Source organism: Garra rufa, chromosome 22, assembly GCF_049309525.1.
Source record: "Garra rufa chromosome 22, GarRuf1.0, whole genome shotgun sequence".
Lineage (NCBI taxonomy): Eukaryota > Metazoa > Chordata > Actinopteri > Cypriniformes > Cyprinidae > Garra > Garra rufa.
Window position 1 is genome coordinate 5,813,093 of NC_133382.1, and position 25,388 is coordinate 5,838,480.

The following is a 25,388-nucleotide window of genomic DNA, read 5'->3' on the forward strand; positions in this document are numbered from 1 at the left end:
AGCGATTTCATTCTGTCAACCCCTTAGAACACACCAAGAGCTAATTTCAGGAGTTTGCAAGCAGTTTAATTTAAAACGGAGAGAGCTGCCTTCAGCCAGTGTTTTCTGTTGTACTGACATGAGAGTCAAGTCTCCGAGCTCTCGGTCTGCGAACTACATCACTAAGCCTCTTTTAAAAGCATTTAAATAAAAACACTCCAGCGACTGTACACAATGTAAACAGAATATCATTTTAAAGAGCTAAGCGCATATGAGCTGTTTTATGTGGTTTACGGATGAGCTTCGGGGCTGGCGTTTCTTCGTCCGTGTTCACAAAACTACATATTTTAAAGGCATTAAAAAAATATAAAATAAAAAAACACTCCAGCGATTGAACAATAATAGTAGATTAGTGTATTTAAAACGTTAAAATGCTTGCTTATTTGTGCTGCATTTTTGTGGAAACGAATAAGCTAGTAAAGACTGTTTCATGAATATGGTCTCATCGTTTGAACCACGTTAGATCAACAAAGTACGGCTGTTGTTAAAGACCTCACCAACTAATAACTTCTGCTATTTAACTGATTAGAGTTCTCAAAAAATGCAACTGTATTGAACAGAGCACCTAATCACTCATTTAATATTTTTTTCCCCTGTCATTTCGCTGTATTTTATGTTTGATTTAGCACGGGCTCCCTCTTACGTCATACTCCCTCTTATACTCCAAAGTTCCCTTAGGCATTTGTGCGCATGCGCACTAATCATAAATGGTGCTTAATAGAGGACGCACAAAAATAGTGGATAAAATCATTTATATTCAGGTTAAACGTAGGAAATAGCTTATACTGCATGTTAGCTTGCAAATTATACCCAAGGACATAATTTATTAAGCCATATGTCTTACTAACAAGAAACAAAGCCTCTAACCACAGGTCACGTACGAAAAATAATGCCCAGTTTAAGCCATTCCACTCCACTGAAGGGGTGGAGCGGAAAAAATGAAAATAAATACGGCCTTTTAAAATTTAAATGTTCCAGCGATTTCATTCTGTCAACCCCTTAGAACACACCAAGAGCTAATTTCAGGAGTTTGCAAGCAGTTTAATTTAAAACGGAGAGAGCTGCCTTCAGCCAGTGTTTTCTGTTGTACTGACATGAGAGTCAAGTCTCCGAGCTCTCGGTCTGCGAACTACATCACTAAGCCTCTTTTAAAAGCATTTAAATAAAAATACTCCAGCGACTGTACACAATAGGGCTTTTCACACTATGCTTAACCCCGGGTTATCTGCGTTCTAAACACCGCTTTTAACCCCGGGTAAAGACGCGTTTCACACCTGTAATTTGAAAGCGGTGTTAGCACCGCATTTTACCCCTGCATTTTACCACCGCAATGCGGTGCTAAGTTTGTTCAGTGTGAAACGGAGCGGTGTTTGCTTGTTGCTGCTGGACGCTTAGCAACAGACAGCCAATCAGAAATCAACAAGCATTACGTCAAGTCGCTAACAGGAAACGCACGTGGTGTAAACAGCAGCCGGTGAGAAGTAAGTTAACGTTAACGTCAAGAAGTTCAAAAGTAAGAAATGTCAAAAGACGGAAAGCGTGTGAACTGGAGTGATGAGGAGACTGTATTGTTTTTACAATTATGGTCAGAAAAAAATATTCAAGACAAATTCGACGGCACGGTCAGAAACAACCGAGTGTTTAAAGAACTGACTGAGAAATTAGCTGAGGCTGGGTATCAACGAACGCCCGGTCAGCTACGGGACAAACTGAAAAAAGCCAAAAAAGATTATAAAGCTGTGAAAGATAATAATGCCTGCTCTGGGGCAGAACGACAGACCTGTCCATTTTTTGATATTTTGGACCCAATTCTTAAAGATCGTCCAAGTGTCGAACCTACCATACTTGTTGACACTGCTGCCGACTTGGGTCCCGAGGAGGAGACAGAAGAACCTGATGACACAGGCCTACTGTCCAGCGAAAACGAACAAGATAAAGAGAATACTTCTGTCAGCGAGTAGTCATCCTCCTCCTCATCGGTAAGTATTTATTGTATTTGTTTAATAAATAGCATGGTTAAACTATAGTTTTTGCCGGAAACCCCTTAAAATGTGTTTGCCATTACTAAAATTACAAACCATTTTTTATTTGTTATAATACCATGGTTAATATTCAGATTACTAAAACCAATTATTAATTACTGTTCAAATGTTTTCAGATACATATATGTATTATATTAGTTATTGCTCATGGAAATATATTTCAATTTAGCAGGTATTAAAATTGTTTTTACATGTTTGGTGATTTGTTTGCCTTGAATTAAAATACATAAATAACTGTATAAACGTTTGGATGCATCAATATGCAATTTATTCATATTCCTGTGATGCATAGATGAATATTTAGCATAATTACCTCAGTGTCACATGACCTTTAAGAAGTCATTCTAATGATTTATCATTTATTGTTGTCATTTATGTTGGAAACAGTTGTGTAATTTAAATAATAATAATAATAATAAAAATTTAGCATTCTTTAATTAACATTTAAAAAGAGCATTTTAATCAGAAATGTTGCAATAAAATATTATTACTAACAATAATAAATAAGTAATAAATTACATTGCAGCATTACATGATTTATTGCTGTTAGCACAAAATCTATCATTTAAAATAGTTATTTGGTAACACACAAACTTATATTTGTTTTTCAGACATCAGGTGCATCAGCCAGCTCTGTTTCCAGGACACCCAAGAGAAGACGAAAAGCAGAAGACTTAGAAAACATCATGAAGCATTTCTGTGAGTATCAAGATGCAGCCAAAAAAGACTTTATGATGTGGGTCGAGCAACGAGAAGAGGCTGCTGAAAGAAGAGAAGAGAGGCGCCGTAGAGAAGATCGCGAACATGAGGAGAGACTCTTTGCCCTTTTAGGTCAAATGTTTCAACCACAAGAGCCACAAAACAATTCTCACACAAGAACCTACACATACATTTGAAAATAAGGGAACAGAGCCTGTAAGTGCTTTAAACAAATGTATTGTACATGTATTACAGTTTAAACATAGCAAATTTGTTACATAAAGATTGAACCCTGTTGGGCTAAAGTGAGTTGGAATGTCTAAATATGAAATTTGTTTAAATTGTAGTAAATCTTGTGTTTTATAAATTAATATAAATGTTGGTAACCATTTGGATTGCAAAAACAAAAAATGTATATTTAAATGTCATTTCTATTTCAGTTTAGCTTAAGATATTTTTCTTGTTACTTTTGTTAAACTGTTTGTCAAAGCTATAAATAAAATATATTTTAGTATTTACAACAATATTTACAAGGTATCTATATCCTGTTTCATCTCATGTCCGATTTGGTTATTTTATAACTCAAAATATTCAACAAAGGCATTGCGAACTACACATGCGTCATCATTGTCACTGCCAGTTTCACAAGCCTCAGCTGTTTGGTCCACCTCATTCATCAGGTGTGTGTCGAAGTCTTCTCCTGAAGATTCACACAGATTATGGAGAACACAACACGCAATCACTAAATTGGGTAGCTTTTGAATTCTGGTGTCGTTCCTTTTGAGGAGGATACGCCATCTGCCTTTTAATCTTCCAAAAGCATTTTCGACGACCATTCTTGCCCGGCTGTGGTGATAGTTGTATGCTCTTCTTCCTGGAGTTTGTAGTCTGTTGTCACTGAAAGGCTTCATCAGCCAGGTAAGCGCTGGGTATGCACTGTCTCCAAGAATAACAACAGGCACAGACTTTCCCCCAATTTGTCGCTGCACTTGAGGACACAGAAGTCCTTCGCTGCCTAGTTTGTAAAGCTGCGAGTTGACAAACACACGTGCGTCATGAACGCTTCCTGGAAATCCAAAGTTCACATTCATAAATTTGTATTGATGGTCAACAAATCCCTGAAGAACCACAGAGTGAAATCCTTTGCGATTGTAGTAGTCATTCTGGAATTCTTTTGGGCCCTGTATTGGAATGTGAGTGCCATCTACTGCACCAAAACAATGCGGAAAACCCCATCTGGTCTCGAAACCTTGTATGACTTCCAAAGCAGCATTTCCTTTTGGGATGTGAATTAGCTCTTTTGCGAGAACTTCCACAATGGCTGCACAGACCTGATAAAATAATAGATATGCACATAATAAATTTAATGGCCTATTTCTACTCTTCTATTCTTTAATATTTTCTTTCTCTACAATTTCAACTTTATTACTTAAACAGAGTACGATGTAGCCTAGGTAACACTTATAATTGAGGTTTCATTTTTTTATGTATTTTGTAATATTAACTGAGCAGTAGACTACCACAGAATTTATTAATAGATTTTTGTTAATAATAGTTTATGAAAAATGAATGAAAGTGCATTTGTTTTAACAAATGTATTAGTAAATGTTGAAATTGACAGTAGCACAGATATTAACTATCCTTTCTAAAGAACCTTGATGATAACAAACTGTTATCATGTTTATATTTTGTTTAATTTGTGATAATTAAAGAAACAATAAATAAATGAAACCAGTTAGCTTAAAGGCTATATCTCAGAAAGGTGAGTTAACCTATGCAGTACCTGCTTCATTGTTTTTATAAGATAGATAAGATTTTTTTAGCATCACTCGGTCTATTTCTAATCATTTAAATGTGTGTTATAATAGTTTACCTGGTGAACCACAGTGCAAACTGTGGAAATCCCAACTCCGAAGAGTTGGGCGATGGTCCTGTACTCAGCGTTGGTTGCTAGGCGCCACAATGTAATTGCGACTCTCCGTTCTGGATCAATAGCGTCTCGTAGAGAAGTGTTTGCTTTCTTAATGTGGTCTTTCAAAGCGTTTACTAAATACATAAACGTTGTTTGTGTCATGCGAAAATGGCGAATCCAGTCACTGTCAGTGAATGTGCCGTTTACAATGAAACGCCACCAGTGATGACTTCTGGGAGCGACCCATAATTTCCGAGATGAGGATGCGACTGTAAACAATGACGCTACTGTACACGTAAACACTAGTCTCTCGAAACTTAAAAGAAATTCAAATAAATGTTCATATACTTTGCTCCTTTGTTTCTTTCTCTTGTTATTTTGTCTTTGTCTTTTTGCCTTTGTGCGTCTCATGAGGCTAAAAACGGCTAAAGACCTATGCGGCGACATTTTTTTTAAACTGGTAGCATAACTGGAAGTGGCAGGTTTGCCTGCACCTTGCCGTACGTCCAATCAGGTACAGTAACACCGCAAATATGCAAATTAGAACGTAAACCCGAGGTTTAGGAATGTGCAGTGTGAAACATCTGTTAATGAATACCCAGGATTAACCGCTAACCCCAGGTTTAATATAAGCAGTGTGAAACATGATTACAGATAACCCAGGATTCCGTTTATCCGGGGTTTAGGATAACCCTGGGTTAACAATTTCAAGTGTGAAAAGCCCTAATGTAAACAGAATATCATTTTAAAGAGCTATATTAAGCGCATATGAGCTGTTTTATGTGGTTTACAGATGAGCTTCGGGGCTGGCGTTTCTTCGTCCGTGTTCACAAAACTACATATTTTAAAGGCATTAAAAATATATAAAATAAAAAAAAAAAACACTCCAGCGATTGAACAATAATAGTAGATTAGTGTATTTAAAACGTTAAAATGCTTGCTTATTTGTGCTGCATTTTTGTGGAAACGAATAAGCTAGTAAAGACTGTTTCATGAATATGGTCTCATCGTTTGAACCACGTTAGATCAACAAAGTAAGGCTGTTGTTAAAGACCTCACCAACTAATAACTTCTGCTATTTAACTGATTAGAGTTCTCAAAAAATGCAACTGTATTGAACAGAGCACCTAATCACTCATTTAATATTTTTTCCCCCTGTCATTTCGCTGTATTTTATGTTTGATTTAGCACGGGTTCCCTCTTACGTCATACTCCCTCTTATACTCCAAAGTTCCCTTAGGCATTTGTGCGCATGCGCACTAATCATAAATGGTGCTTTATAGAGGACGCACAAAAATAGTGGATAAAATCATTTATATTCAGGTTAAACGTAGGAAATAGCTTATACTGCATGTTAGCTTGCAAATTATACCCAAGGACATAATTTATTAAGCCATATGTCTTACTAACAAGAAACAATGCCTCTAACCACAGGTCACGTACGAAAAATAATGCCCAGTTTAAGCCATTCCACTCCACTGAAGGGGTGGAGCGGAAAAAATGAAAATAAATACGGCCTTTTAAAATTTAAATGTTCCAGCGATTTCATTCTGTCAACCCCTTAGAACACACCAAGAGCTAATTTCAGGAGTTTGCAAGCAGTTTAATTTAAAACGGAGAGAGCTGCCTTCAGCCAGTGTTTTCTGTTGTACTGACATGAGAGTCAAGTCTCCGAGCTCTCGGTCTGCGAACTACATCACTAAGCCTCTTTTAAAAGCATTTAAATAAAAACACTCCAGCGACTGTACACAATGTAAACAGAATATCATTTTAAAGAGCTATATTAAGCGCATATGAGCTGTTTTATGTGGTTTACGGATGAGCTTCGGGGCTGGCGTTTCTTCGTCCGTGTTCACAAAACTACATATTTTAAAGGCATTAAAAAAATATAAAATAAAAAAACACTCCAGCGATTGAACAATAATAGTAGATTAGTGTATTTAAAACGTTAAAATGCTTGCTTATTTGTGCTGCATTTTTGTGGAAACGAATAAGCTAGTAAAGACTGTTTCATGAAAATGGTCTCATCGTTTGAACCACGTTAGTTCAACAAAGTACGGCTGTTGTTAAAGACCTCACCAACTAATAACTTCTGCTATTTAACTGATTAGAGTTCTCGAAAAATGCAACTGTATTGAACAGAGCACCTAATCACTCATTTAATATTTTTTTTTCCCCTGTCATTTCGCTGTATTTTATGTTTGATTTAGCACGGGTTCCCTCTTACGTCATACTCCCTCTTATACTCCAAAGTTCCCTTAGGCATTTGTGCGCATGCGCACTAATCATAAATGGTGCTTTATAGAGGACGCACAAAAATAGTGGATAAAATCATTTATATTCAGGTTAAACGTAGGAAATAGCTTATACTGCATGTTAGCTTGCAAATTATACCCAAGGACATAATTTATTAAGCCATATGTCTTACTAACAAGAAACAATGCCTCTAACCACAGGTCACGTACGAAAAATAATGCCCAGTTTAAGCCATTCCACTCCACTGAAGGGGTGGAGCGGAAAAAATGAAAATAAATACGGCCTTTTAAAATTTAAATGTTCCAGCGATTTCATTCTGTCAACCCCTTAGAACACACCAAGAGCTAATTTCAGGAGTTTGCAAGCAGTTTAATTTAAAACGGAGAGAGCTGCCTTCAGCCAGTGTTTTCTGTTGTACTGACATGAGAGTCAAGTCTCCGAGCTCTCGGTCTGCGAACTACATCACTAAGCCTCTTTTAAAAGCATTTAAATAAAAACACTCCAGCGACTGTACACAATGTAAACAGAATATCATTTTAAAGAGCTATATTAAGCGCATATGAGCTGTTTTATGTGGTTTACGGATGAGCTTCGGGGCTGGCGTTTCTTCGTCTGTGTTCACAAAACTACATATTTTAAAGGCATTTGTAGTAAACGGGGCTCACGTCACCAATGACGCTGTGATTTTGGGTCACACGTCACTCAAGGTGCGTTTGTGAGTCTATCAGATGACCAATTCCCACCTCTCTGGGTTCAGTGTATCAGTCAAAGACTGTTAATTTGGCAATAGGTCAATAAATTGAGATTTGCACCCTGGAGGGAGTTGGTCAACTGATTTATCTAAAAGTTTGGTGGTTTAGCTAGCTAGTAGAGCCTTGAATCATCAACACAATGAAGACACAATTGTAATAAAATTAATGAAATTTATTAACAATAGATATGCAAGAGTAAATACAACACTAGTGATAAACCAATAAATGAATACACACTGCTAATAGATAATAGGCAACTAAATGTGAAAGAAGATACCAAATAAAAGTGTGGAAACTAACAAAATGGAATGAACGCAGAATGGCAGAATGCAATGCTGTTGAGCTGAAAGTAGCAATATAAGAGATTTCTATGGTAATGTTGTCTATGGGAAACCCACTTAATGGCTCTGGTAGGTTTAATGATAAATAACTGCGTATTTATCTCGGAACAAACAATATAGCTATCATTTGTAATGCTGACCACAAGTAAATGTTATCTAAACAGGTTAGAAAACATAGGCTGCAGGTATAAACTAAGCCAAGGTCTTTAGGAAAGAGGTTTGGTAAGTTTATAGTTACGTTCCACTTGGTCGGGTGATCAGTCCGGCGGCAGAGACGTCTTCCACTGGTGATGCGGTTTGCATATAGTGGGGAGGGCACAGAGTTGCGTTCCGGTAGCCGTCGAGGCGCTGACCTGGAGGATGCTGGACTTCTGTTGTGCCAAAGAGGGTCCTTAGGGCGTGGACCGGGCAGCTGGGTCAGATGGCTCTCCACAGGGTCCTTTGCAGCCGGGCTGCGTCGTTGAGGAGCCGTGTGGTTAAGGCAGTGTCTGCCAATGTGGAGGTCCTTTGCGGACTGGGCTGCGCTGCTTTCGGAGTGGCAAGAGTCAGACGGGGTCCGTCCCTGCTGGGTCCTTTGCAACTGAAGGGCAGCCGAATTCAATATAAAAGGTTTACTCAAGAGCTGAGCGGAACCTTAGCTGTCTTGAAGTCTCTTTCCTCGTCAGGCCAGAAACTCAGGACCTTGTATCTGTTAATGTCTCTTCCCTTGCGGGGCTCAGACTCAGAACGGTGTAACTGTTAATGTCTCTTCCCTTACGGGTCTTAGACGCAGTACAAGGAGTGTCTTTTCGGAGGCTACCTTTATCTCTTTTTGATGAGGAGGAGATTGGAATCTAGCGCCTCTCCATTCCAGGAATGTGATTGGCCACTTGTGTCTGAGGTGGCCATGGTGTTACCCGCCCTAGTGTGGAACTCATTTGCATATAGTAGAGTACAAAGTTAGACAGTGTCTTTTACAATTTACCCAATGCAACATTTCTTTACCAAACCTCTTTCAAATTGTTACCCACATTATGAGGAGCAAAAAGAGTCCAAACATGATAGAAAACTGTTGAACAATCACTTATTCATATCATAATATGTTAATACGCCTGCTTCTGTGAACTGTTAGGTTAACAGTCAATGGCCATCAACATACACTGTACTTTATCAAAGGGTGAAGTGAATCTGTTGCAGTTTACATCAATTTAAGGTCCCCAAACATATGTATGAATGGATTTGGATGGATCTTTGTGGCCTTCTTTGTTTCGGCCACTGCTGTTGCATCCTGAAGGAATTTTTATGGCAGTCATTCCCAAACCTTAGGATTGGAGAGGGTCAATCCGTAATCCAATGAGAAGTCCTCTCTTAGGTGGTCGTGGTTGCAGAAGGTCTCTCTTCCTGTTCTGTTAGAGGTGTCTGGTAGTTGTCTTGGCATCTTATCTGATGTTTCTGAACATTTGTTTATGTTCCTCAACCAAGATCCAATCACAGTGTGGCACATCTCCCTCCACCCTGGCAGATAGGGAAGGGGGCCTGCCATAAACTGACCCTTGGAATGCCATTTTGACCGTTGTTCACTACACATTAAAAAAATATAAAATAAAAAAAACACTCCAGCGATTGAACAATAATAGTAGATTAGTGTATTTAAAACGTTAAAATGCTTGCTTATTTGTGCTGCATTTTTGTGGAAACGAATAAGCTAGTAAAGACTGTTTCATGAAAATGGTCTCATCGTTTGAACCACGTTAGTTCAACAAAGTACGGCTGTTGTTAAAGACCTCACCAACTAATAACTTCTGCTATTTAACTGATTAGAGTTCTCGAAAAATGCAACTGTATTGAACAGAGCACCTAATCACTCATTTAATATTTTTTCCCCCTGTCATTTCGCTGTATTTTATGTTTGATTTAGCACGGGTTCCCTCTTACGTCATACTCCCTCTTATACTCCAAAGTTCCCTTAGGCATTTGTGCGCATGCGCACTAATCATAAATGGTGCTTTATAGAGGACGCACAAAAATAGTGGATAAAATCATTTATATTCAGGTTAAACGTAGGAAATAGCTTATACTGCATGTTAGCTTGCAAATTATACCCAAGGACATAATTTATTGAGCCATATGTCTTACTAACAAGAAACAATGCCTCTAACCACAGGTCACGTACGAAAAATAATGCCCAGTTTAAGCCATTCTACTCCACTGAAGGGGTGGAGCGAAAAAATGAAAATAAATACGGCCTTTTAAAATTTTAATGTTCCAGCGATTTCATTCTGTCAACCCCTTAGAACACACCAAGAGCTAATTTCAGGAGTTTGCAAGCAGTTTAATATAAAACGGAGAGAGCTGCCTTCAGCCAGTGTTTTCTGTTGTACTAACATGAGAGTCAAGGCTCCGAGCTCTCGGTCTGCGAACTACATCACTAAGCCACTTTTAAAAGCATTTAAATAAAAACACTCCAGCGACTGTACACAATGTAAACAGAATATCATTTTAAAGAGCTATATTAAGCGCATATGAGCTGTTTTATGTGGTTTACGGATGAGCTTCGGGGCTGGCGTTTCTTCGTCCGTGTTCACAAAACTACATATTTTAAAGGCATTAAAAAAATATAAAATAAAAAAAACACTCCAGCGATTGAACAATAATAGTAGATTAGTGTATTTAAAACGTTAAAATGCTTGCTTATTTGTGCTGCATTTTTGTGGAAACGAATAAGCTAGTAAAGACTGTTTCATGAAAATGGTCTCATCGTTTGAACCACGTTAGTTCAACAAAGTACGGCTGTTGTTAAAGACCTCACCAACTAATAACTTCTGCTATTTAACTGATTAGAGTTCTCGAAAAATGCAACTGTATTGAACAGAGCATCTAATCACTCATTTAATATTTTTTTCCCCTGTCATTTCGCTGTATTTTATGTTTGATTTAGCACGGGTTCCCTCTTACGTCATACTCCCTCTTATACTCCAAAGTTCCCTTAGGCATTAGTGCGCATGCGCACTAATCATAAATGGTGCTTTATAGAGGACGCACAAAAATAGTGAATAAAATCATTTATATTCAGGTTAAACGTAGGAAATAGCTTATACTGCATGTTAGCTTGCAAATTATACCCAAGGACATAATTTATTAAGCCATATGTCTTACTAACAAGAAACAATGCCTCTAACCACAGGTCACGTACGAAAAATAATGCCCAGTTTAAGCCATTCCACTCCACTGAAGGGGTGGAGCGGAAAAAATGAAAATAAATACGGCCTTTTAAAATTTAAATGTTCCAGCGATTTCATTCTGTCAACCCCTTAGAACACACCAAGAGCTAATTTCAGGAGTTTGCAAGCAGTTTAATTTAAAACGGAGAGAGCTGCCTTCAGCCAGTGTTTTCTGTTGTACTGACATGAGAGTCAAGTCTCCGAGCTCTCGGTCTGCGAACTACATCACTAAGCCTCTTTTAAAAGCATTTAAATAAAAACACTCCAGCGACTGTACACAATGTAAACAGAATATCATTTTAAAGAGCTATATTAAGCGCATATGAGCTGTTTTATGTGGTTTACGGATGAGCTTCGGGGCTGGCGTTTCTTCGTCCGTGTTCACAAAACTACATATTTTAAAGGCATTAAAAAAATATAAAATAAAAAAACACTCCAGCGATTGAACAATAATAGTAGATTAGTGTATTTAAAACGTTAAAATGCTTGCTTATTTGTGCTGCATTTTTGTGGAAACGAATAAGCTAGTAAAGACTGTTTCATGAAAATGGTCTCATCGTTTGAACCACGTTAGTTCAACAAAGTACGGCTGTTGTTAAAGACCTCACCAACTAATAACTTCTGCTATTTAACTGATTAGAGTTCTCGAAAAATGCAACTGTATTGAACAGAGCACCTAATCACTCATTTAATATTTTTTCCCCCTGTCATTTCGCTGTATTTTATGTTTGATTTAGCACGGGCTCCCTCTTACGTCATACTCCCTATTATACTCCAAAGTTCCCTTAGGCATTTGTGCGCATGCGCACTAATCATAAATGGTGCTTTATAGAGGACGCACAAAAATAGTGGATAAAATCATTTATATTCAGGTTAAACGTAGGAAATAGCTTATACTGCATGTTAGCTTGCAAATTATACCCAAGGACATAATTTATTAAGCCATATGTCTTACTAACAAGAAACAATGCCTCTAACCACAGGTCACGTACGAAAAATAATGCCCAGTTTAAGCCATTCCACTCCACTGAAGGGGTGGAGCGGAAAAAATGAAAATAAATACGGCCTTTTAAAATTTAAATGTTCCAGCGATTTCATTCTGTCAACCCCTTAGAACACACCAAGAGCTAATTTCAGGAGTTTGCAAGCAGTTTTGGAGAGAGCTGCCTTCAGCCAGTGTTTTCTGTTGTACTGACATGAGAGTCAAGTCTCCGAGCTCTCGGTCTGCGAACTACATCACTAAGCCTCTTTTAAAAGCATTTAAATAAAAACACTCCAGCGACTGTACACAATGTAAACAGAATATCATTTTAAAGAGCTATATTAAGCGCATATGAGCTGTTTTATGTGGTTTACGGATGAGCTTCGGGGCTGGCGTTTCTTCGTCCGTGTTCACAAAACTACATATTTTAAAGGCATTAAAAATATATATAAAAAAAAAAAAAACACTCCAGCGATTGAACAATAATAGTAGATTAGTGTATTTAAAACGTTAAAATGCTTGCTTATTTGTGCTGCATTTTTGTGGAAACGAATAAGCTAGTAAAGACTGTTTCATGAATATGGTCTCATCGTTTGAACCACGTTAGATCAACAAAGTACGGCTGTTGTTAAAGACCTCACCAACTAATAACTTCTGCTATTTAACTGATTAGAGTTCTCAAAAAATGCAACTGTATTGAACAGAGCACCTAATCACTCATTTAATATTTTTTCCCCCTGTCATTTCGCTGTATTTTATGTTTGATTTAGCACGGGTTCCCTCTTACGTCATACTCCCTCTTATACTCCAAAGTTCCCTTAGGCATTTGTGCGCATGCGCACTAATCATAAATGGTGCTTTATAGAGGACGCACAAAAATAGTGGATAAAATCATTTATATTCAGGTTAAACGTAGGAAATAGCTTATACTGCATGTTAGCTTGCAAATTATACCCAAGGACATAATTTATTGAGCCATATGTCTTACTAACAAGAAACAATGCCTCTAACCACAGGTCACGTACGAAAAATAATGCCCAGTTTAAGCCATTCCACTCCACTGAAGGGGTGGAGCGAAAAAATGAAAATAAATACGGCCTTTTAAAATTTTAATGTTCCAGCGATTTCATTCTGTCAACCCCTTAGAACACACCAAGAGCTAATTTCAGGAGTTTGCAAGCAGTTTAATATAAAACGGAGAGAGCTGCCTTCAGCCAGTGTTTTCTGTTGTACTGACATGAGAGTCAAGGCTCCGAGCTCTCGGTCTGCGAACTACATCACTAAGCCACTTTTAAAAGCATTTAAATAAAAACACTCCAGCGACTGTACACAATGTAAACAGAATATCATTTTAAAGAGCTATATTAAGCGCATATGAGCTGTTTTATGTGGTTTACGGATGAGCTTCGGGGCTGGCGTTTCTTCGTCCGTGTTCACAAAACTACATATTTTAAAGGCATTAAAAAAATATAAAAAAAAAAAAAACACTCCAGCGATTGAACAATAATAGTAGATTAGTGTATTTAAAACGTTAAAATGCTTGCTTATATGTGCTGCATTTTTGTGGAAACGAATAAGCTAGTAAAGACTGTTTCATGAAAATGGTCTCATCGTTTGAACCACGTTAGTTCAACAAAGTACGGCTGTTGTTAAAGACCTCACCAACTAATAACTTCTGCTATTTAACTGATTAGAGTTCTCGAAAAATGCAACTGTATTGAACAGAGCACCTAATCACTCATTTAATATTTTTTTCCCCTGTCATTTCGCTGTATTTTATGTTTGATTTAGCACGGGTTCCCTCTTACGTCATACTCCCTCTTATACTCCAAAGTTCCCTTAGGCATTAGTGCGCATGCGCACTAATCATAAATGGTGCTTTATAGAGGACGCACAAAAATAGTGAATAAAATCATTTATATTCAGGTTAAACGTAGGAAATAGCTTATACTGCATGTTAGCTTGCAAATTATACCCAAGGACATAATTTATTAAGCCATATGTCTTACTAACAAGAAACAATGCCTCTAACCACAGGTCACGTACGAAAAATAATGCCCAGTTTAAGCCATTCCACTCCACTGAAGGGGTGGAGCGGAAAAAATGAAAATAAATACGGCCTTTTAAAATTTAAATGTTCCAGCGATTTCATTCTGTCAACCCCTTAGAACACACCAAGAGCTAATTTCAGGAGTTTGCAAGCAGTTTAATTTAAAACGGAGAGAGCTGCCTTCAGCCAGTGTTTTCTGTTGTACTGACATGAGAGTCAAGTCTCCGAGCTCTCGGTCTGCGAACTACATCACTAAGCCTCTTTTAAAAGCATTTAAATAAAAACACTCCAGCGACTGTACACAATGTAAACAGAATATCATTTTAAAGAGCTATATTAAGCGCATATGAGCTGTTTTATGTGGTTTACGGATGAGCTTCGGGGCTGGCGTTTCTTCGTCCGTGTTCACAAAACTACATATTTTAAAGGCATTAAAAAAATATAAAATAAAAAAACACTCCAGCGATTGAACAATAATAGTAGATTAGTGTATTTAAAACGTTAAAATGCTTGCTTATTTGTGCTGCATTTTTGTGGAAACGAATAAGCTAGTAAAGACTGTTTCATGAAAATGGTCTCATCGTTTGAACCACGTTAGTTCAACAAAGTACGGCTGTTGTTAAAGACCTCACCAACTAATAACTTCTGCTATTTAACTGATTAGAGTTCTCGAAAAATGCAACTGTATTGAACAGAGCACCTAATCACTCATTTAATATTTTTTTCCCCTGTCATTTCGCTGTATTTTATGTTTGATTTAGCACGGGTTCCCTCTTACGTCATACTCCCTCTTATACTCCAAAGTTCCCTTAGGCATTAGTGCGCATGCGCACTAATCATAAATGGTGCTTTATAGAGGACGCACAAAAATAGTGAATAAAATCATTTATATTCAGGTTAAACGTAGGAAATAGCTTATACTGCATGTTAGCTTGCAAATTATACCCAAGGACATAATTTATTAAGCCATATGTCTTACTAACAAGAAACAATGCCTCTAACCACAGGTCACGTACGAAAAATAATGCCCAGTTTAAGCCATTCCACTCCACTGAAGGGGTGGAGCGGAAAAAATGAAAATAAATACGGCCTTTTAAAATTTAAATGTTCCAGCGATTTCATTCTGTCAACCCCTTAGAACACACCAAGAGCTAATTTCAGGAGTTTGCAAGCAGTTTAATTTAAAACGGAGAGAGCTGCCTTCAGCCAGTGTTTTCTGTTGTACTGACATGAGAGTCAAGTCTCCGAGCTCTCGGTCTGCGAACTACATCACTAAGCCTCTTTTAAAAGCATTTAAAAAAAAACACTCCAGCGACTGTACACAATGTAAACAGAATATCATTTTAAAGAGCTATATTAAGCGCATATGAGCTGTTTTATGTGGTTTACAGATGAGCTTCGGGGCTGGCGTTTCTTCGTCCGTGTTCACAAAACTACATATTTTAAAGGCATTAAAAATATATAAAATAAAAAAAAACACTCCAGCGATTGAACAATAATAGTAGATTAGTGTATTTAAAACGTTAAAATGCTTGCTTATTTGTGCTGCATTTTTGTGGAAACGAATAAGCTAGTAAAGACTGTTTCATGAATATGGTCTCATCGTTTGAACCACGTTAGATCAACAAAGTACGGCTGTTGTTAAAGACCTCACCAACTAATAACTTCTGCTATTTAACTGATTAGAGTTCTCAAAAAATGCAACTGTATTGAACAGAGCACCTAATCACTCATTTAATATTTTTTCCCCCTGTCATTTCGCTGTATTTTATGTTTGATTTAGCACGGGTTCCCTCTTACGTCATACTCCCTCTTATACTCCAAAGTTCCCTTAGGCATTTGTGCGCATGCGCACTAATCATAAATGGTGCTTTATAGAGGACGCACAAAAATAGTGGATAAAATCATTTATATTCAGGTTAAACGTAGGAAATAGCTTATACTGCATGTTAGCTTGCAAACTATACCCAAGGACATAATTTATTGAGCCATATGTCTTACTAACAAGAAACAATGCCTCTAACCACAGGTCACGTACGAAAAATAATGCCCAGTTTAAGCCATTCCACTCCACTGAAGGGGTGGAGCGAAAAAATGAAAATAAATACGGCCTTTTAAAATTTTAATGTTCCAGCGATTTCATTCTGTCAACCCCTTAGAACACACCAAGAGCTAATTTCAGGAGTTTGCAAGCAGTTTAATATAAAACGGAGAGAGCTGCCTTCAGCCAGTGTTTTCTGTTGTACTGACATGAGAGTCAAGGCTCCGAGCTCTCGGTCTGCGAACTACATCACTAAGCCACTTTTAAAAGCATTTAAATAAAAACACTCCAGCGACTGTACACAATGTAAACAGAATATCATTTTAAAGAGCTATATTAAGCGCATATGAGCTGTTTTATGTGGTTTACGGATGAGCTTCGGGGCTGGCGTTTCTTCGTCCGTGTTCACAAAACTACATATTTTAAAGGCATTAAAAAAATATAAAAAAAAAAAAACACTCCAGCGATTGAACAATAATAGTAGATTAGTGTATTTAAAACGTTAAAATGCTTGCTTATATGTGCTGCATTTTTGTGGAAACGAATAAGCTAGTAAAGACTGTTTCATGAAAATGGTCTCATCGTTTGAACCACGTTAGTTCAACAAAGTACGGCTGTTGTTAAAGACCTCACCAACTAATAACTTCTGCTATTTAACTGATTAGAGTTCTCGAAAAATGCAACTGTATTGAACAGAGCACCTAATCACTCATTTAATATTTTTTTCCCCTGTCATTTCGCTGTATTTTATGTTTGATTTAGCACGGGTTCCCTCTTACGTCATACTCCCTCTTATACTCCAAAGTTCCCTTAGGCATTAGTGCGCATGCGCACTAATCATAAATGGTGCTTTATAGAGGACGCACAAAAATAGTGAATAAAATCATTTATATTCAGGTTAAACGTAGGAAATAGCTTATACTGCATGTTAGCTTGCAAATTATACCCAAGGACATAATTTATTAAGCCATATGTCTTACTAACAAGAAACAATGCCTCTAACCACAGGTCACGTACGAAAAATAATGCCCAGTTTAAGCCATTCCACTCCACTGAAGGGGTGGAGCGGAAAAAATGAAAATAAATACGGCCTTTTAAAATTTAAATGTTCCAGCGATTTCATTCTGTCAACCCCTTAGAACACACCAAGAGCTAATTTCAGGAGTTTGCAAGCAGTTTAATTTAAAACGGAGAGAGCTGCCTTCAGCCCAGTAAGGGCTGGCTCAAACTGCGGCATCGGCATCTCGCAGCGGCACTTCCGGCGGCATGTCGAGATGCCGCTGTTTTTCTCCGGCAGGTGCCGCTACAGCGGCATCTCCAGATGCCAGAGCGGCATCGGCATCTCGCAGCGGCATCTAGCAGCGGCATAGCAGCGGCATCGGCATCTCGCAGCGGCAGCGGCATCTAGCAGCGGCATCTAGCAGCGGCATCGGCATCTCGCAGCGGCATCTAGCAGCGGCATAGCAGCGGCATCGGCATCTCGCAGCGGCATCTAGCAGCGGCATAGCAGCGGCATCGGCATCTAGCAGCGGCATCTCACGCCGGCATGTCCAGCAGGCGTACTTTCTTCTTATTAAAAAAAAAATAAATACATTTCAACAAAATAACATAATATACTACAGGACTGTCATTTCTTAAGTATTTATCATATAATGTGTAATACTGATGCTGGATCAGAGCGTGTGTGTGTGTGTGTGTGTGTGTGTGTGTGTATAGGATCCAGCAGTAAGTGTGTATTAATTTTTCATTTTCAGTTCGTTTCAGTGCCAACAAAGTTAGTAGATCACAAACGATAATAAATAAAAAAATGCAGTGTTTTTAATGTATTTGTCTATTTCAAATACTGCTTTGAAATGTTACTACTTATGAATATAAAATGTTAATACAGAAATTAGTTTGTTATGCTGCACAAAACAGATATCGCAGCTCTTATAGCCTAAAATATACTTAATGTCACTCGTTGTAATTGCATTTAGTAACAATTCATTTAGAGAGCTCTATAATTAAATTCCTGCTAGTAACAATTCCAAACAAAGAGCTCTTTAAATTATATTTTACTATTTACAATTACAATTAAAGAGCTCTCTAATTAAATTCTTACTAGTAACAATTCCAATTACAGTGCTCTCTAATTTAATTCTTACTAGTAACAATTCCCATTAGGGAGTTCTACAAATGTATTTTTACTAGTCATATGTCTCCATTGACTTCCATTTATTTTTAATTACAGAGCTTAACAACATAATTTCTACTATTAAGAATTTCAGTTAAAGAGCTCTACAATTGAATTCCTACTAGTAACAATTACAATTAGAGAGCTCTTTAAATCAATGTTTACTAGTAATAATTCCAATAGCTCTTTAATTCAGTTTTTACTAGTAAGAATTCCTATTAGAGAGCTCTCGAATTCAATTGTCACTAGTAAGAACTTAATTAGACAGCTCTTTAATTCAATTACAGAGCTCTGCAATTAAACATATCTTTAATGTGTTTTTTACTGGTAAAAATTGAATTGTAGAGCTGTGTAACTGCATTTTTATTAGTAATAATTAAATTAGAGAGCTCTCAAATTGGAATTGTAACTAGTAAAAACTGAATTAGAGAGCTCTGCAATTGGAATTATTACTAGTAAAAATTGATTTAGAGAGCTCTGCAATTGGAATTATTACTAGTAAAAATTGATTTAGAGAGCTCTCTAATTGGAATTGTTACTAGTAATAATTAAATTGTAGAGCTCTGTAATTAAAAATGAATGGAAGACAATGGAGACATATGAATGGTAGAAATTAATTTGTAGAGCTCCCTAACTGGAATTGTTACTACTACGAATTGAATTAGAGAGCTCTGTAATTGGAATTGTTAGTAATACAGTTTTTTTACAATCGTTTTTTTGCACTAATAACAGAACTGTAATATCATTTTTCAAAACTCTAGATACAAAACTCAAAACAGTCATTATTTGTAACACAGGCTGTTCAGTGTTCAAAACTTTGCATATTGCATTCATATCTTTAAAGAAGCCTTGCATTAGCAGAAGCATTGTTTCAAAAAACGAATTTATAATGAAATATCGTAGGAACATTACTTTAGATCACCCATACACGAGTTACCCATAGTTTCAATGTGTTTTTGCAAGTACAATCATTAAATATAGCTGTACAAAATATGTGATACAGGTTTCATTTTTTATTTTTATTTTTACTGTAGACTGAGAACAGTACAGACACAGTGGTATCATTGAAATACTGTAATGTGGAATTTACTGATAAAATAAATCTCAGCATGACCAGCTAAAACCAGGCTGGCAAAAACAGCCAAACAGCCTAGGCTGGTTTTAGATGTTTTTTTTCAGCAGGGTTAGTTTGTGTACCAACATTCTTGATACATTCTTTTTTACCAGGGTAGCCATTAACTCATTAAAAGCCCAAAAGCGATAACATAAAAATGACATCTTGCACTCAGTAATGTTAAATATGAAAATGTGTTCTGTAAAAGAGGTACATAGGGCCATAGAAACAATATCTGATAAAGAATGAAATATGACATCCATAGATACACAGTAAAAAAAAAAAAAAAAAAGGTACTGCAGAGGTTCAATTTTGTTCCTGGTCAACAAAACATATAAAGGTACCTTTAAAGGTACACAATGGGTCCTTATTGTACAATTATGTACCCAAAAAATTGTACCCTTGGTAACACCCCAGTGACAGCTACTTGTACCCTAAAAGGTATAGTTTTGTTCCTTTTTTTTCTGGGAGTGTAGTCCATCTGGGTCATATTCTGTGGTAACTGGTGTCAAATGATCTTTCCTGAAACATGCACTATTTTCCATAAAAGCTATGCTTCAAGGGTAATGCAACAGTTACTTATCATTTTAAGCAGATGTATCAACTGATAGTTTAATCTCTGTAATGCAATTAATGCACACTCATCTCAAGATGTAATTTCAAAATTCAAAACGGCTTGACATTGTATGTAATACAAATCATATATTTTATTAAGGAATGTGATCTTCTAACTTCGTTGGCACTGAAACATAACTGTGATATTGACACATACTTATTGCTGGAGATAGCCTATAGCCACACAGCCACAGCCAGCCAGCCACACACACAGCGCCACGCACACAGCGCCACGCACACGCACGTTCTGATCCAGCATCAGTATAAACACATTATATGATAAATACTTAAGAAATGACAGTCCTGTGGTATATTATGTTATTTTGTTGAAATGTATATATTTTTTTAATAAGAAGAAAGTACGCCTGCTGGACATGCCGGCGTGAGATGCCGCTGCTAGATGCCGCTGTGAGATGCCGATGCCGCTGTAGCGGCACCTGCCGGAGAAATACAGCGGCATCTCGACATGCCGCCGGAAGTGCCGCTGCGAGATGCCGATGCCGCAGTTTGAGCCAGCCCTCTCTCCCGTGTGGCATGCTTTATATGACTATCGCATTTAATCCATAATGCGATTCTTGTCTTTCCTTGCCCAAATTTATGACATCTTTAATAATTAAAGCTTTTACACTAATTCAATGTCGTTATTTAAAAGAACACTTGTTTATATAAAAAAAATGTATTTAAATTATGGACCTTTGGCAATATGGGGTGGTTCGTTCGAACCACCCGAACCCCCCCTGGCTACGGGCCTGAAATGTAATATACTTTTACTATAATATTCAATTTCATAACAGTAAGCACAAGTCACAAGTTAACACGGGCACATTTCTTTGATTCAGCCAGCTGCATATCACGCCGAGAGTAAAATTCTGATTTGTTTGCAATAATCAGTGATTGAATAAAAGCCGCTCGTTAGCTCAGTGCGTTCATTGCTGTCACTTCACAATGCGACTATAGCCTCGTTCAGACTGTCAGCCCAAATCCGATTTGTATGCAAATCCGATTGAAATCCGATCATAGTTAGGTAGTCTGAACAGCAACGAACTACATGAAATCTGATTTGGTCAAATCCGTTTCGAGCTTCATTCGTATGTGGTTTGGAATCCTATTCAAATCGGATTTCTGCTTTTTCACGTTTTCATGCCACATAAAACGTAAACACGTCAGACGTTTTTGTGGAAAACATAACAAAAGTCTTTGCAGAAACAAGCTTGTGTTGCGAACTGCAAATCAAGTGGGAAAAGACAATATACAGCTAGTATACGCACCTCTTTGAGTTTTGATACCAGTAGAGACGGCAGCACAGAATAATGTCGCACATTCCAGCTTCCTGCGTTTCTGCCGCTGCTTTAGAAGACAAAATATAATCCAGCGCGACGGCAACGTTGTCATATCGCAAGACAGCATCTATATTGCAAACTGTAATGCTGTTATTGTTTTTAGCGTTGGCATAATAATGCAACGGCATTGCCATAGAAACCAACGCACATTCCGTAAAACGAAAGAACGCTTATGGACACACAAATCGGATTTGAACAGTTGCGATATGACTGTGTGGACAGTCAGTTGTTCAAATCTGATTCCATCCAGATCTAGACAAAATCGGATTTGGGCTGACAGTCTGAACGAGGCTTAATTTCAGCGCGTGTTCGAAACCCGTGCCAAACAGACTTATTATTTTTTTCGTATTTCAGCCGCTACGGGCGATCATACCAATAATTTGTCATCTTAACAAGAATATCAAAAACATCTAATGAGCAAGTGTGCGTTTATTAGACAGCTTAATATCACGTCAATTTGTGCTTTCAGAATCGTCGAATCTGCAGCGTTCGGTCCATCACATCTGGCGCTGAGGACCTGAACCAGGAAGTTGGTCACCAGATAACACGGTAACCAGTTAAACCGTAACACACCCCTCCTGCTTTAATCAAAATAACTCCGCGTGTCAGAAAGCGCATGCGCATTTTGAGGTTGGTTCTGGTGACGTCACATACGGGGCGGTGCTCCAAACAGGTGTATTTCACAGGTGTAAAGAAAAGTAAATGCCAGTGAAGAAGAACGAGTCCGTTTTCTCCCGTTGTTTCATGTAGACTCAGGTGTACAATGGCCCCAAAGTGTATTGGGGGCTGCGCCGCGTTATTTGTCCTCGGGATAGCATTTGATATCATCGGGTTTGCTTTGCTTTTGATCGGTATTTTTGCCAACCTGCGATTGGATGGAAGATTTTACGGAGACTTCCTAATCTATACAGGCTCTTTAATAGTTTTCCTCAGTCTTTTCTGGTGGATCATGTGGTACACAGGGAATATTAAAGTTTCCTCTGAGGATCTGGAGAAAAAGACTTTTGACAACTTTGCGCACTGGGCGCGGAAGCTCTCGGAGCGACTGTCCAAAAGCGGGATGAACCGAGAGAAGTGCTTCGATAGCGGTAAGAAGCCGGTGAAAGGCGAGGTGACACATCACGCTCCGACACGGATAACGTGGGAAGACCCCGGAACGGAGGGATGCGTGAATGAAGCTTACGACCGAAGCTCCGACGCGCCACCGAATGAGAAGACCGTGGAGCTGGAGATCCTAAAGAACTCCGAGATGTTCCTCCAGAGCAGCGAGAAAGCTGAAAGATTTCTTTGAACAGCGACGGTACGTCGTTATTTTTATATAAATGCTTTCTGTTTATTTGGAGAATAACCTATTAGGACATGGTTCCTGATCAATTAACTTTTTAAACTTTTTGTGCTGTAGAGCAAGGAAATATTTCTAAAAGTGTAATGTGATCTATTTCCAAATCTATAGCCGACGTTCATAAATATGCTCTGGTGGTCGAGCTCGGACAATTTATTATTAAAACCAAAGTTGATTTAAACAAGGAGGAAAGAAAATGAACAGGACTGAAGCAAAGCGCTAAAGAAAATATTGACAGGTGTCAACAACTAAAACCGCTAAAATTATGTTTTGGAAACATGAAATCTCAGTTATAGCGGAGATCTGTTATTCCTTTATGTGCAAATATGAGTACATTCTACAAACCGAAACGGAACCTAATTAATTTAGCAATTAAAATAGGTTTTCGCGAAAAAAACTGACTTTAGTTTGTGTGACTTGACAAGTAAGATTATTATTCAATTAACCATAAACTATTAAACTTAGAACACAAAAGAGAGATTGCATTACAAAACGTAACAGGAATGGCCTATTTAACTAAAACCTATTTGCTTCAGGCTCATATTGCAGATTGGTGTTGATTACTTAACGTTACAAAAGTTTAAGACATTGAATCTACTCTATGAATACAGACCTCTTGTAGCGTTTTTTTTATTTTTGTTTTCTTCATAATTTGTCTGCCTCAGATGTTTCAGACCAAGACTTGTTTTGAGCAAAAACATTAAGTTCATATTTCAAAACTATACCATAGTGTCTTTAGGCTTGATTTTACACAATGCTATGAAATGTTTTTGAAACTTGATGCTGTCCTGCAAAACTTGACTCAAACTTATATCTTCTCAGGTGCATTTTACTTGTGTTTGTCAGAGACTGACTAAGAGGAGGAAAAGCTGCAGTAAGACTGGAATGTTTTACCAAACCTTCATTTTTGGACTGACTGAGAATTGAAGTCATTAATCAGGGATTTTTATGAGCACTTTACTTAAGATTAATGAATTTGTACTTTTAACTTATGCATACTTAGTTTAATTTCAAATTGTTTATATATGTTTCATCTTTATCAAATAAAGAGTTTAGAGAAAACGACTCATTTTGGATTTTGTATTACACCTTCTGAAAGGTTATTTAACAGAAGAAATTTATTCTTTTGAAATTTCAGCATTGTTTAATGTGTTCAAGAAAAATAACTTGATTCTGTTAATAATCTTACAGCCCTAGCAGTCATACGCAGTTGCGTATGAGCTACTATTTGAACTGCAACATTACAAATATTCCTCTGCAAACATTTACTGGGATCAAAGTATTTTCTTCTTAGACCATGAGCATTCACCTGGAAGCGTCGCACCCTTTTTCCATCTCGCAGTTCTCCAATGACATGGGAATGGACTGAAGACCTGTTCTGCATGTTTACTAGAAACACAACCACTGTTTTAAACTGTAAACTTAGGTGTGAATTATTCATGCACTCTTATCAAGTACTGCAACATCACTTTTTGACCTAACATCATGATTACAAACCCAGGCAAACCTGCCAGACAAATATGAGGTTAAAGACACACCCTGCTATTGTGTATCTGGATATTTGAGCCATTAAATACTTGAGTTTCACAATCACAGTAAACGGACAATAAGGGAGAGGAAGGTAACCGCTGGAAAAGTCATGAAAATCATATGTGGAAGGAGTGTTGTTTGGTATTGACATTGCAGACGAGGGTATTGTTTCGATATGCAACAAAAACAGTCTTACGCAGATATAAGTGAAGTAATTGTGATGTAAACTCGAAGGAATATTACCTCACATTACACTCTTAAAAATAAAGCTGCGATGCCATAGAAGAACCATTTTTGGTTCCACAAAGAACCATTCAGTCAAAGTTTTTTTTTAAAAGAACCATCTCTTCCTTACATTTTTATAATCTTAAGAACCTTCGTTCACCACAAGGAACCTTTTGTAAAACAGAAAGGTTCTTCAGATGTTAAATGGAACCATTTAGACAAAAAAAAAAGGTTCTTCTATGGCATTGTGAAGCACCTTTCTTTTTAAGAGTGTAACCACTGCTTCCAAGTTTCTGCCACCATGGAAATGCATGACAAATTACGACTCCTATTATTAATTCATTAACGCTGTCAAGAAATCAGACAACCTGTGTAACAAGCAGAACAAGACAGCCCAGATGACCAGCGGGTCACGTTTCTCATCAACACCTGAGGTGTGAGCGATATCAAATTAGCTGAACCTTAAAAAAAACAAACAAAACAAAAAAAACAACAATTGACTGCAGTAAAAAAAAAAAAAAAATCATCCTCACGTTCCTGCTACAGAACATGGAAAAGATGCTCTTTAATTATCCTTTATCTTATTTAAGAATCCTTTAATGAGGTAACCTTTGAAGAAATACTGGCTACTGTGGTACATACTACAAAATCACATGTAATTATATATGATAATTGAACCTTGTGGAAAAATCGTATAGTTTAGAAATGTAAAAGGTGAAAATAAATAGGCACTGT

General features: G+C 37.4%; 2 protein-coding genes across 2 annotated transcripts in view; one reads left to right on the forward strand and one right to left on the reverse strand.

Moving 5' to 3' along the window:
• The window catches only part of LOC141298321 (uncharacterized), a 25,437-nt gene extending 4,761 nt beyond the window's left edge, over positions 1–20,676 (reverse strand). The window contains exons 1-4 of the mRNA XM_073828824.1: positions 20,580–20,676; positions 4,654–4,826; positions 3,574–4,111; positions 3,415–3,480 (exon numbers count right to left, since the gene is read on the reverse strand). Of these exons, the coding sequence (XP_073684925.1) occupies positions 3,415–3,480; positions 3,574–4,111; positions 4,654–4,826; positions 20,580–20,676 (874 nt within the window). The remainder of the gene's footprint in view (positions 1–3,414; positions 3,481–3,573; positions 4,112–4,653; positions 4,827–20,579) is intronic.
• A 1,612-nt stretch (positions 20,677–22,288) lies between these two features.
• Positions 22,289–23,676, forward strand: LOC141298170 (transmembrane protein 238-like). The gene has a single exon (XM_073828682.1). It carries the CDS (start codon positions 22,320–22,322, stop codon positions 22,845–22,847), a length of 528 nt encoding a protein of 175 aa, XP_073684783.1. The 5' UTR covers positions 22,289–22,319; the 3' UTR covers positions 22,848–23,676.
• Positions 23,677–25,388: the final 1,712 nt, after the last annotated feature.

Coding starts and splice junctions, on each gene's coding strand:
- LOC141298170 (XM_073828682.1), top strand. CDS start 22,320: ATGGCCCCAAAGTGTATTGGGGGCTGCGCCGCGTTATTTGTCCTCGGG.